The 13,792-nt window shown below is 38.6% G+C and overlaps 1 protein-coding gene across 2 annotated transcripts in view; it reads right to left on the reverse strand.

Moving 5' to 3' along the window:
• Positions 1-13,792, reverse strand: part of Prex2 (phosphatidylinositol-3,4,5-trisphosphate dependent Rac exchange factor 2) — a 311,821-nt gene that overhangs the window by 182,116 nt on the left and 115,913 nt on the right. For both annotated transcript variants that reach the window (XM_052175955.1, XM_052175956.1), the window contains 3 exons: positions 10,798-10,947; positions 8,039-8,183; positions 5,484-5,584 (listed from right to left, as the gene is read on the reverse strand). In XM_052175955.1, the coding sequence (XP_052031915.1) occupies positions 5,484-5,584; positions 8,039-8,183; positions 10,798-10,947 (396 nt within the window). The remainder of the gene's footprint in view (positions 1-5,483; positions 5,585-8,038; positions 8,184-10,797; positions 10,948-13,792) is intronic.

The following is a 13,792-nucleotide window of genomic DNA, read 5'->3' on the forward strand; positions in this document are numbered from 1 at the left end:
CATGAGATATTATCTCAGACTAGGTCAATAATATATGCAATGTAAATAATAGTAATAATCTCTCTCTCTCTCTCTCTCTCTCTCTCTCTCACTCTCACTCTCACTCTCTTTTAAACAGATGGCTCATTCAACTTTATTTTAGAAATTCTGTTTTTACAAAAGTGCAGCTGGAAACATGGACTCAATATTCACAGCATCTAGTTCCTATTTCTTCATTGAAATAGAATCACTCTCTTAATATGAAATTTCATAATAACATTTCTCACCCCCAGTTTCTGAGAATAATAGACATTTTAAAAACAGGTTTCTTTTTATAAAAATGCTAGATTCAAAATGTAACTTTATAATTGATTAAGTCCTCACTGCACTATAATGAGCCCGGGCCCCTGAATACAAACAGTAAAAAAGGAAGAATTCTGGCAACTCTCTGGGCTATATTTCTTGGTAAGAAGAATTAACCAGATTATACATATTCAAAACAGTTTTTAATTATCCCAATTTAAGTATTTGATGAATTCTTGCATTTCCAATTTGAAACTAATTTTAATAAAAATCCATTGACTATTTTATTTCAAGACTGGGCCAAGAAGATGGCTAACTATATAAAGGCAACCCACATGGCAAGGCCAAAACCTGATCTCAATCCCTGGAACTCAAAAGATGGAAGGTGAGAACCAATTTCTGAAAGATGCCATCTAACTGCCAAATGCCCGCCAAGGCATCCCGACATACAAAGTAATTAGTATGGAAATGCTTTTAAAGGAGACTGTGCTACCGGTTCAGGCGGTGCCTACAAACAGGGGTAAACTGACCAGGACTGACAAGCTCCCGTGCTTTCTGTACATTTTATTCTATTTCTCAATCTTTTTAAATTTTTCATTTCTGACAGTTTCAAATATCATATATTTAGAACAAATCAACCCTATTTCCCTGTCTTGTTTTCCCCATTCTCCCACTCAACATCACCTTTGTTGTTGGTATTATTATTTTACCCTACTGAGACCACTTGGTGCTATCTGGGTGTTCACAGGCATAGGACCATCTACTGGAGCATGAGTTCGCCTTTCAGGGGTCAAATCATTGGAGAAAACTTACTCTCCCTCCCCAAGTAGCCAACGATTGTCAATGGCATCCTAGCAAATGGTGGACCTGCAGGAGCCACTTTCCTATCCGTTCTGGGATACTGGAGAGTAAAATTATTCCACAATATCACCCTGCTGTGAACAATATGAGTTTTGGGAATGACAGGCCTAGGAGTATATGGCCACTAGTACAAAAGTATCCTGATTGTCATAGAAGAAACCTCTTTTTGTTTATTAGGTAATTGTCTTAGTTAGGGTTTTCATTGTTATGAAGAGACAACATGGCCAAGGCAACTCTTAAAAAGGCAAACATTTAATTGGGGCTGACTTACAATTTCAGAGGTTCAGTCCATTGTCATCATGGTGAGAAGTATGGCAACATGTAGGCAGACTACATTTAAAGGTGAAAGTTCTACATCTTGATCTAAAGGCAGCCAGGAGACTATCTTCTGCACTGGGTGGAGCCTGAACAGATGAACTTCAATGCCTATCTACACAGTCATACTCTTCCTCTAACAAGACCACACCTCCTCCAATAAGGCCACACCTTTTAATAGTATTATTCTTATGGACAAGAACTTAAACACATGAGTTTATGGGGGCCAAACATATTCAAACCACCACAGTAATGCAGTGTCTCTATATGTACAAGTCTAAATGGGAAAGGAAAAGCAATTTCTGAAGGTTAACTAGTTGATCAAAATTTCATGCCATCTACTTAAGTTCAAGATGAGGCAAAGAAATGATAAATGCTTTAGGTGATAGGAATTCTAATTACCCTGATTTGAACATTACATATTGTAAATATGACTCAACTTATCACACTATACTCCATAAGTACATACAATTACTGTGTGTTGGTTAAAATGTTTTATAAATTAAAGATAAAAAAGTCCCCAAATGTGTACGTGAGCTTGAGTTAGGGAATATAAAAGACTAAAACCATTTATACCAACATCTCATTGCTTCTTCAGCTTGTTGTGTGTCTAAAATATGGATTGTTCCTCACAGACTCATTTGAATTCTTGTTCCCCAGATTGTGGCACAATTTTTGAATGTTCTAAAAACTTGAGCTGTAGGGTAAAACCCAAGGAAGCAAGTGACCGGCGGTGGGTTGTTGGGAGTTTATAATCACTGACTATTTCTTGACTTGCTCCAGCCATGAAATGAACAGCTGCCCTCTGTTCCATGTTCCATCATGTTCTACTCAAATGCATGGGGTCAAATGACCATGTGAACTTCTGATTCCATGAGTCAAAGTAAATTCTTGCTTTGCATTGCTTATGCCAGGTGTTTTGGTCACAGCAAAGAATAACTCTTACAGCTGTTACCTGGTGCTAAATACACGTATCTGATGCTTTAGATGTTTTACTATTTTCAATCAATTTGTTTTTTTTATTGAGTTTTTTTTTCAAATCGTTGATATTTTGGTTACTAAGGCTTCTTAGGTTGATAGGTTGCAAATGCTTTTCCCCATTCAGTAGGCGTGATTTTTTTAAAAAATTTCTATATTCTTTGTTTACATTCCAAATGATTTCCCCTTTCCTGGATCCCTCCTCCCCATAAGTCTCATAAGCCTCTTCCCTCTACCCATTCCCCAATCAAACCTCCCACTTCTTTGATTGGAAATTGTCAAAGGATCTGAACAGACTTTTCACAAAAGAATACATACAAAATGGGCTAAAAAAATATATGAAAAAATGTCAGCATCATTCATCATTAGAGAAATGCGAATTGAAACCACACCTCTTCAAGTGGCTCTCACCAAAAATATGAAAGGTAAGTATTGTAAGGGTTTGGAGAAAGAGAAGACTTGTACCCTGTTGGTGTGAATGCAAATTAGTAAAGTGATGGAAAACAGGAAGGAAGGAATTCCTCACAAAATAAAAAAATAAATAAAATGGCATGACTCAGCAATAGAATGACTGGGCATATATCTAATTGCAGTCATTATATTGAAAAGTCTGCTTTCCTGTTCAGTGTAAGACTGTTTACAATAAACAGATAAGAAAGCAACATTAGTGTACAAGGCAGGATGAATGATGGATGAAGGAAGTGTGATAGAGACAATTTGCACCTCATATGAGGGATCTAGAGTTTAAGACAAAGACACAGAAGTGAACTAACTGAGAAAAAAGACCAGAAGAAGGGAAGATGAAATGGATTATGTGGCAAATATGTTTAAAATATATTCTACATGTAAGAAGCTAGTATAATAAACCTGTTTTTGTACAAAAAAAGATGTTTTACTATTAGTGAATCAAGTATAAAATATGCTCAGAATATAAGTCTTTTATTCAGTCACCATGTTCTGTTAGATATTTTACTATTAATGCATCAAGGATAAAATATGCTTAAAAATCTGAACACAGTGGGCATGAAAAGCACATACTATGGTATATAACAAAAAGTTATGTACTAATGTTGCGTGTATTTTGAGTAGAGTCCAGGACAGGGTAAGAGAGGCCATGAGAAAATAATTAACCAAAACCAACAACAATAAAAATAACACTATAATTTTAGACAATGATAAGCACATGAAAAATTTTTAGGCTAGTTAAATCACTCAGTTTGTAATGATGCCTTTTGCACAAGCATCACGATCTGAGTTCAATCCACAAATAGATAGTGGACGAAGAGAACCAGTTCCAGAAACTTATCCTCTGGCCAACCCAAAGACCACATGTGAATACAGACACACTAACGGTAAATTCAAAACTCTAGAAAAATTTAAATTCTAAAAGATTAAATATATTAAAATGGCAAACTGGATGGGCTTCTAACAGTCAGAGGCCACAGAGAGAATGAGCATTGAGTGCAGAAAATGTTACTTCATTTAATATAGTACTATAGTTTTGGCATTTAGAAATGTGCCCCCTTTTATGAGAAACTTGTAAACAACTGTTGAAAAAGAGAAGCAAGAGTAAAGATCCTAAATAAGCCTTAGCTTTGAGCATGGGAAGATGCAGAAGGGATGGGTGGGCATAGTATAGCAAGTTGGATTAGCTAGGTGCCCACCTAGAGCTGAAACCAAGTACCCCACTATACAGAGAACTGCAGGCCGAGTTGTGAAGGAATTAAACCAAAAAGAAATCTGGATTTGAACCGATAAGAAGCCAGGGATAGCAATGAAAATAGACGAGTACATCAGCCTCTATCTGCTAAATAGGAGTCTTTAAGCAAAGGAGGAAACGCAGGGAAAATGACAGATTGAGGAAGTGCTGATCCTTGGAGGGAGAGAAACTGTCTTAGAGTGGAGATGCCCAACTGGGTAGGGGCTGACATTAGGCATGGAGGTAACACCCAGAGTAGTGGAGAAAACTCATCATGATTTGCTTTCTTTGTGCACACTGCCTATTAGGAAGGGCATGGTTGTAAAAGTTCCACTGCTTAAAATGGTCCCTTGTCTTTTTCTCTTCCCTGCCTTTTCACTTGGAGATCTAGCTTTGTCCTCAGTTTCAGCACTGCTCTCTTCTTGTTTTCGGTGTTGTAAGTCCAACCTTTTCCCACATGCACTGCTCTATACCTACTCTTCAATCTCAAGCCTCTTCTGAATTAACTTTCTCAGTCATGCAGAGCAGAAAGCTCAGCAGCGCTCAATCTTCCTCTATCACATCCAAACGCTTATTGTATAAGTGCTCGCAGCTTCTCCAGAATCACAGCCAGCCAGCTCTGTTCATATCAATAGATGTAAATCCAAAGGATCCTTGTACTGTTACTTCTAAGTCAAGGTCAGTCCTCTGGCAGGCATGGGCGCTGCAACCTTTAACCTCTATAGTGTGGACTCCTCAGTTCTGCCGTAATGGTCTGAGACCAAGTTATAGTCATGCCTTCATGTAAAGATATACATCCTCTCCTGCCCTTCAGTACAAGTGCACAGTCAGTGGGTTGTCCTGCTGATACTAGATGTCTTCCCAATTTTCCCATCACAAGCCCCTCTCGGGACACTGCCTCATGAACTCATAGTATAGAATAGCTACATGAGAATCTATTGCAGTTCTTCAAATGGCCACCATGAAAATTCTTACTCCTATCACTGAGTGCTGTCAATTCATCAGAAATGATACCACTTCTGTTGTTTTAAGTGGTATCATTTAAGTTTAAGAACCCTACAATGTTCATATCCAATGCCACCGCACCCATCAGGCAATCTCACATACTCCAGGCATCTCTCCTTTCACAATCTGGTAGTTATTAGTATTCTGATTTTTGCCTGCTGCTGAACATTTTATAGAGTGTCAATTCTTAAACCCAAAATACACTGTTCTTGACACATTAGGTTTTGAAAGCATTGAGAGAAATAACCATACCATAATTTGGAAAGCTATACATAGATCAGATATGGAACTGAAACATGGGCCATCTGTGAACACAGGAAAAGTAAATGAATGAGATATTTACCGTGGTGGATGACGCCGTTATCTAACAGTGCTTGTCCTAGGTGGACACCTTCCTCAGGCCTGCGAATCTCTCCAATTTCCAACAGCCATGAGACAAATTCACTGCAAGAGAATGACAATGGAAGCCATAAGGTCTGTCTTTTTCTGAGAATTGTGCCTGGTCCACATATCACAAAAAATATGAAAGGAATCTTAAATACATAAGCACCATTTTCGAGATATTGTCCAGAAGATATTGTTCACATGCATAGGACTTGTAACCACAGAAGTCATAATCTATTCCAGAATCCCTGTGTACTGAGCCTCTCCTATACTGTACACATGACGTAACTGCACTTGGAGAGGCCCTCTTTCCCAAAGAGCATTTGAAAGAAGATTTGGTTAAAAGATGACACTCCCCCACAAAACACCAATTATCATGAAGATCACTGAGGTAAATAATGAATACAAATATTTCCAAATAAAATGTTCCTATGCTTATGCTTAAAATCTAACCCTTGAACATTTACATAAACAGATGAATATGAGTCAGAATGATTCTGTTACTTGCACACAGCCCAGAGTCTTGAAGCTGTGGCCATTACCAAACCATTCTTTTCCACTGATCGATCCCACAGGTAACAAATACTTTCTATCAAATAAGGACACAGAACTCTACAAGTATGTTGGTTAGTTTAAGAAATACTTGTTAAGGCAGGCAAGTGGACAATGGGTTTTCTACTCTTTTATTAAATAATAATATAAAAGAATGACAAATAAGAGAAATAATAAAAGAAGGAAAATAACTTAAGAAAAAAAAGAGAAAAGGATTAAGCACGTAAAACACCTCGTAATGATTACAGTTGTAGGCTCTGCAATAAAACATTCTGGAATCAAGCCCTGTATCTTTGCCCACTGGCTATATGGCCTCTCTCTCAAGCTAGATGCCTTTACTGATAACACAGGGATGATAGTGGGAATACCAATGTCATAGGGCTTGTTGGGATGAGGAATGATAGCCTAGAGCCTGGCACATAGTGGCCTCTCACAAAGGTCAGTTGGACTGGTTCATATGAAGCTAAAGCACAATTCTTCATTCCAAGCTCACTTCCCTAAATGCAAAATGAAGAAGAGAAAAAGAGCTGATTTACACAATGATAGGAAATGGTGGTGTATTTTTAGTGTGGGGGAGAGGTCAGAGTAAGTTTTCAAGTGGCTTTATCACTAAAGAAAAGATTGATGGCTATGTTGTATGCTGATAAAAGCTCTTGAAAAGCCATAACTTTTAGTGACTTGCCAGCAAGTGGACTTATCACCATGGCAACCTTAAAGTTATACCCATGAAATTATCATAAAATATGCCATCCTTATATGGTGCATGCTGGGTCTTATATGTCAACGTGGAACTAGATTGGTTTTCCTTTCTACTAACTCTCGCCTAAGGGGTGTTGACAGATCACAGATACAGAATCTTATTAATGACTTTAGGCAATTGGGTGACCCCACTATGAGTACCACTCTGTCAGACTGGCCATCAGTCTGAGGTTTCCTGACCTACAGTTCAAAGGTGGCCATGTGCTATTTTCTGGTAGCTAGTTAAAGGATATCCTGGTGGGCACACATCCATCAACTTCATGGATAAAAGGGAAACAAAGACTTAACTAGCCCAGATCATTACACTAACCCATGGTAGTATCAGGAGTGGAACAAAGATGGATGATTACAGACTGATCTTTGCTATAACTCCACAGAACTTTTGTAGATGGATGTCAGCATCCACTAACTATATGTATGTGTCACACTTCCTGCTCCATAGTTCCTGATTCTTTAAATAACTATAGACACAATAAACTCCTATGGATTAATTGCTTAATTCAAAATTACATACAGAAAGACCATAGCTCTGCTTCTCATCCAGGGAATCTCATGCACCCAGATGACATACAGTCTCTGGTTCTAGACTTCTCGGAGGATAATCCACTAGGCTCTTAGTCTATACCCTTTTATTTTGACTCCATTGGTATTAGTTCTTACTAAACAAAAGTTTAGACTATTTTCTCTCAGCTCTTATATCCTTTGACTTTGTGGACTCATGCCTGACTTGGTCTCAGATCCAGAACACTTCTACATCTGTCATCCTGTCCCCAACAGGCACTCGACCTGCCTGACATGTCTCGCCTGGCCACAAGCCCAGATTCACCATGACAACAGGCATGTCAGCAATTGTGGAGACCAAAGGCTGTGACTAGACGGCTCAAGGGGCTGGCCATCCCATTGTTGTCCACCACCTCAGATCCCAACCATCCAGAAAACATGGATTAAGAGTAAGGATTCAAATATGCTTAGGATAAGCCAGGCAATGGTGGTACATGCCTCTAATCCCAGCGCTTGGGAGGCAGAGGCAGGTGGATTTCTGAGTTCGAGGCCAGCCTGGTCTACAGAGTGAATTCCAGTATAGCCAGGGCTACACAGAGAAACCCTGTCTCGAAAAACCAAAAAAAAAAAAAATGCTTAGGACAATACCTCTTAGACACAAACCAGATATGATAGATGATATACCCAAGGGACGAAGCTTACCTTCCCAGGAAGCACTTTGGGAATGTGGTAAGTTTTCTTTTTCTGTCTTTGATCAGATTTCCATGTTTGCACATCATTTTATACAATTTCTCACCCTGCTCAGAGATCATTACCCATGTGTCTTGTTCCATTCCTAATTTTAAACCTATCAAAAATGAAATAACAGGCATCATGTTAAATTCTTTCATCTATTCATTGACACCTTCATTAATCAAGCCCTCATTGTAGGAGCCACCATCAGCTAGAGACTGTGGGTTTGAGCTCTCTATAACTGAAACCAGTTCTTAGGAAATTCATAGCATCCTAGTGAGACTGGCAAGGCCATAGCCCCAGAGTACAAGGTAACTCTGTGCAGTTGTGCCTCAATGGCACATGATTTTTTTGAGAGGAAGGGGGTTAAATGAAATAGGATTGAGGTCTATGCTGGAGGGGAAACCATATTACAGGAAAGGCTCATTCAGCATCTCACCTCTGTGTGCGAAATAACATGAGAGTGTTCACAAGAAGACTATGTTGAAATGTAGAATTATGAAACATTGTTTCTAAGAAAGAATTTTTTTATCAAAGCTACTAAACTGAGCAATCCAAAGTACAGAGTCCTGGGTTTAGGTAAGCATTCAGGTGCTCTTGTGGGTTTGGTAGTGTCCTTGTAGAGTTAAATTACTTCATTCCTTGGATTCTAGGGAGATATCAACATATTTTAATGTGCTGATGAGGAAGTTGGTACGAATGGAGAGAAGGTTCTATCACTTTATACATAGCTTAGAGGACCTAAGTATGGAATAAAATAAAGAAGGAGAGTTTCAAAAAAGGAAACCATTTGGAGGAAAGCTGAGAAAATTCAAGCTACCCAAAGACCCTGTAAACAAGAAGGGTCACAAAATGAGGAAGATGCTGAGAAATAGGCAGGAGGTGGTACAGTGGGAACACAGCAGCGGCTAAGTACAGCTATGAAGGAGGCAGGGAAATTAGGGCACCTTCCAGGTTGCAAGAGAAAAAGGGAAGTGAAGATGCTTTCCAGGCAAACGGTGGAGGAGAAAGAAGTCCTGACAATGTCAAGTGATCCAGGGGTCAGAATAGAACGTGAGTACGAAGCCCAAGAGAGAAGAGAGCCTGGCCACAAAGACGTACACAAGTATTGGAACAGAAGTCACTCTAATAAGAAGAGATAATCTAAGCAAAGAACATAAGGAGCAGAAGCCAGAGTCAAAGCTGAAACCTTGAGACCACTCACAATCAGTGGACAGGGCAAGGAGGCAATGTCACAGAAGAGGAAATGTTTGGAAGAAAGGAGCCAGTTGGTATTCTAAAATTCCATTGACAATGAGGTGCTTTACTTTTAAATCTCTGGGAGAGCAATCAATACTCCCATGCTTCCTAGGATTCCAATTACGTTGGTTTATGTATATATATTTGCATTCCCACCTCTAAATTGGATTAGAGAAATCTACCTCACAGCATTGGCATAGCATACCTAACTAAACACTACAAATTAATGTTCATTCAAACTATGACCAAATACATTATAATAAAATAAGGCAATTTCATATACTTTTCAATAATCAAACTTTCAAGATTCTGGGATCATGTTTTCTTTCTAATGCTTCCTGAGAATATATTCTATGTTTCAGATAAATTAAACCATACACAATTCCCTATTGCTGAATCAAATACATTTGAAAATCTTTCTGAAACCATGGAGCAAGTTTTAAACAGGATTTCTCATAGAGACAAGCTACTTATTGGTGATATTGCATTGTGTTCAATGGCATTCAGACACTATTAAAGTTAATATGTGTATATACAAAGAGCTTTAATCTGAATTAGAAAGCTAAACTATTGATCTAGGAATTTTCGATGTGCTACAAAAACATAGAGAGCATTCCTTGGAGGACCTGTGATATTGCAATGCACTATACAACTTTGTCTCTAAAAAGAAGACTGTGACAGTGTATCAGAGGTGAAAAATGAATGTTCAAAAAAATGTAAAAGCAGCTTTCAAATATGAACTAATTGAAAAGCAGCAAAAATAAGACATCTGTACAATTTTAATATTCCCAACTATATACAAGGTTTTATTTTCATTTTAATGTGCCAATTACATCACATAGGGGAAAATTTTGATTCCCTAATTGGTTCTTGATTGTGTCAATAGAGGGGGTGGAAGATTGCTGTGTGAAGGGGGAAAGATGGGACTTCCAGGTCCCAGGCAGAAAAAGAGGGATGCAGAGAAAGAGAATGCGGATCAGGTTTTGGAGCAAGGAGGAGGCTGAGGACATATAGGTCTTGGGTAGCGTCTGTCGAGTGGGGGCCAGGGAGGATGGTGGGAGCTAGCTGATAAGATTAGGGCAGGAAATTCTTCACCCAGTCATTGAGTTATCTGTCTAGTTTTAAAATAAAACAACTGTCTAGTGTTTTCCACCCTTGGAGTTAAGGTGGGCAGGAGGAGAAAGCGGGCAGCTGGGGAGGTTACTAGTGGCTTGCTGACACTAGCTGTGAAGGGATGGGGAGTGACAGCAGTTTGCCAGAAAAATGGCCAACTGGCCTTTGGGGGAGCTGAGTGGCTGATCTCCAAGTCTAGCCAAAAGAGAGGGTAGAGTGCCTGCAAAGGGAAGCATGGTTTTTAAAACTACATGCAACATCACATTATAAATCAAGGTGAACATCATGCCTCAACACATTTTCACCATTTCCCCCATTCTCTGCTCTCATACCAAGCAATTTTCACAAAGCAAGGAGCTCCCACTTTATTCACCTACCTTTCCGACGTTCTCTTTCTTTCAAAATAGCTTCAAACCATTCATGCTTCTCTTCAGGGCTTTTAGCCATGCATACGAACCATTTATTTTTTGCTGTGTTGTGTATCTTCCACCCATTCACAACAATGTGCCCACTGCTGTGAAAATCAGCTGAAAGGTAACCAGTGAAGATGGATGACTGCAGAGCAATATGTATTACATCAACTGAGCATAGTCATCCAATTAATGATGCACACACAACACTCACATACCATACACATGAAAATTAAGGAAATATTTATGTGGTAGATATACTCAGTGCTTATTAATGGAACATATCTAACTCACAGTGCTGATATATTACACATAATTAAATATTATACATTAACATCATTTAAGCTATGTCCAAAGATAATTTTAATTTTTGAAAATAACAAAATCAGCAACCTTTAGGCATTTTTCAATAACCAAGCATTTAAGATATTAAGTTCATTTTAGCTTTCTAATATTTCCTGAAAATATGTTCTAGATTTCAGAAACAAATTCAGTCTTATTGAACAGATAAATTTATAAATTTATATTGTTTGATGAATGTTGCAGAGAGATAAAGTCAGCAGAAAAGAATGGTGTGCAAAAGTAAAACAAAACAAACAAACATATGTTTTCACTGCACCAGAATGGAATAGAATGTTTGAACCCACACAATTCCATATAGTAAAATCAGGGAGACAACAGTGGCAGAATTTGAACTTACTAGTCAGTCATAGCCACCAAACAAAGGTTCCAAGATAGCGAAATGCAGAATAGCCTGAGTCAGTATCAGCACCAGCCAAGGGATGTCATTTGTGTCCCTGAAGGCAGTAGGCAGCAATAGCCAGTACACAGCAATCTGAGTGAGTTAGAAAACACCCAGGTGCTGCTCCTCCTGGCACCTCTTCTGCCAAGTCACGCCTTTCACTAAGGTTTTGGGAGAGCAGATGTTCTTGGTGCCCATTTCTTTTTCATTAATGCCAAAGCACCATGTTATCTTCTGTTACCTGGCTGATCCCCAGAATGTATTCTCAGAGTCACTGTGTGCCTGTGTGTTCTTTAAAACATCCCAGTCATATCTGCATCAGTCAAATTATACAAGATCCTGGACTGTGTTGCGGATAAATATGGTGAGCCCAGAAACAGCAACAGAACCTCAAACTTGTAAAAGGAGCTTGGTGGACTCACTAATTTTACTTAATTCATGTTCACAGCCAATTAAAAATAACCCACAATTATGGGTTATAAGATTATAGGTTAACAAGCTTTAAGAGGAATATCAAAATGACTTCATAATTATACTACTATTTTACTGAGAAATTTTAATGAATGAGTGGGAATAAAAGCAAAACGCATTTTTCTGCTAAAAATATTTGCAACTCCTTCTCCACATTTGTCATCTGATAAGATCCTTACATGTGAATCTTGCTCCATTGTTTAACATATTCCACATTCACACCTGCTTTACCTCCCAGAGAAAGAAATGTACAACAGCTATGTTCAACCTGCATGAGAAACACTCAGCCTACTTTAAAATGAGCATAGCATATTCTTCCCACAGCTAATAGTAAAATTGACTAATAATATTAATTTCTGAAGACAGAAAGAATCAATCTTCTCAAATAACACACCAACTGCTGCACAAATATCATTTGGGAAAATCACATTGTATAGTAGAAATTGAAAGAAATTAGTGTGTACATATGTACACACATGTATCATGGATGTATGACACCTGCTAAAACCAACAGAAGAAGCTGGATAGATTCCTTGAAAAGGGTCTTAACACACATATAAATGGAAAAACAGCTACAACATGGATGTTGGCAACTCTATTTGAGTTCTCTTAAAGATCAGTAAGTGATCTTAACTGCTAAGCCACCTCCCCAGGCCTGTGTCATATGATTTCAAATGGAATAATAATAATAATCCATTCAAAGTTCAGAAGAGAATTGTTCTCTATTTGGTTTTTAAGCTATTATTTGTAATTTTAAAAGTATATATATAGTTCGTACTTATATATGGAGCCTCAAAAAATGAGTACACATATTTCAAAATGTAAATAATACATATTACACAAAATAAACAGTTGCTTGTCATTTACCTTAAAATGTAAGACTCTATAAGAAGGCATATCCACAGCACATTGTTCAAAATATTCCCATTAAGAAGCTTATTCATAAAGATCATTCTCACAAAGACCAAAGAAAAGGTCAATAGTGCTTTCTCCTCCATGGATTTTACTTGGTTTTGATTTGTTCTGTTGCTAGGATCCAACCCAGGGCCTCTCTAGTGCTAAGCAGTCATCTTATTACTGAGATATACTCCATACTTCTTTGTCCTCTTGAAGAATGAAAAATATCGACAGCTGGAGACGATCCTCTGCCACAGGGCTCTATATCCAGGAGGTACAGGGAGATGGCTAGCCTCCCAGGAGTGTGGACAGGCCTGTGAGTGCAGGTAGGACAACCATTGCTGCTCAGAGGAACCCACCCAGAACCTTCAGGACACAGGAACCAAGGGGTTGCCTGGGACAGGAGGCTTCAGATTTCCATCTGCGCCCAGAGCTGATCCTGGGCCACAGAGCTACAAACATAAATACAACCAGGAGAGAGCTTGTCACCCAAGAGTGCCTATACAACTTTGATCACAGAGCTGACCCTGTACCACAACTCTCCATACCTAAATTACTTGAAGAGAAAACTGGTCTCCCAGGAGTACTGACACACAGGCTTGCAAGACAAGCCACAGTCAGAGACATCAAGAGCAGCAAACACCAGAGATAAACACATGGTTTAAGGTAAGCACAAGAATACAACCAACAGAAATCAAGGCTACTTGGCATCATAAGAACCTAGTTCTCCCACCACAACGACCCCTGATTATCCCAACATAGCAGAAAAGCAAGACTCTGATTTAAAATCACATCTCATGATGATGATAGAGGACTTGAAGAAGGACATACATAACTCCCTTAAGAAATACA

Source organism: Apodemus sylvaticus, chromosome 3 (assembly GCF_947179515.1).
Source record: "Apodemus sylvaticus chromosome 3, mApoSyl1.1, whole genome shotgun sequence".
NCBI lineage: Eukaryota > Metazoa > Chordata > Mammalia > Rodentia > Muridae > Apodemus > Apodemus sylvaticus.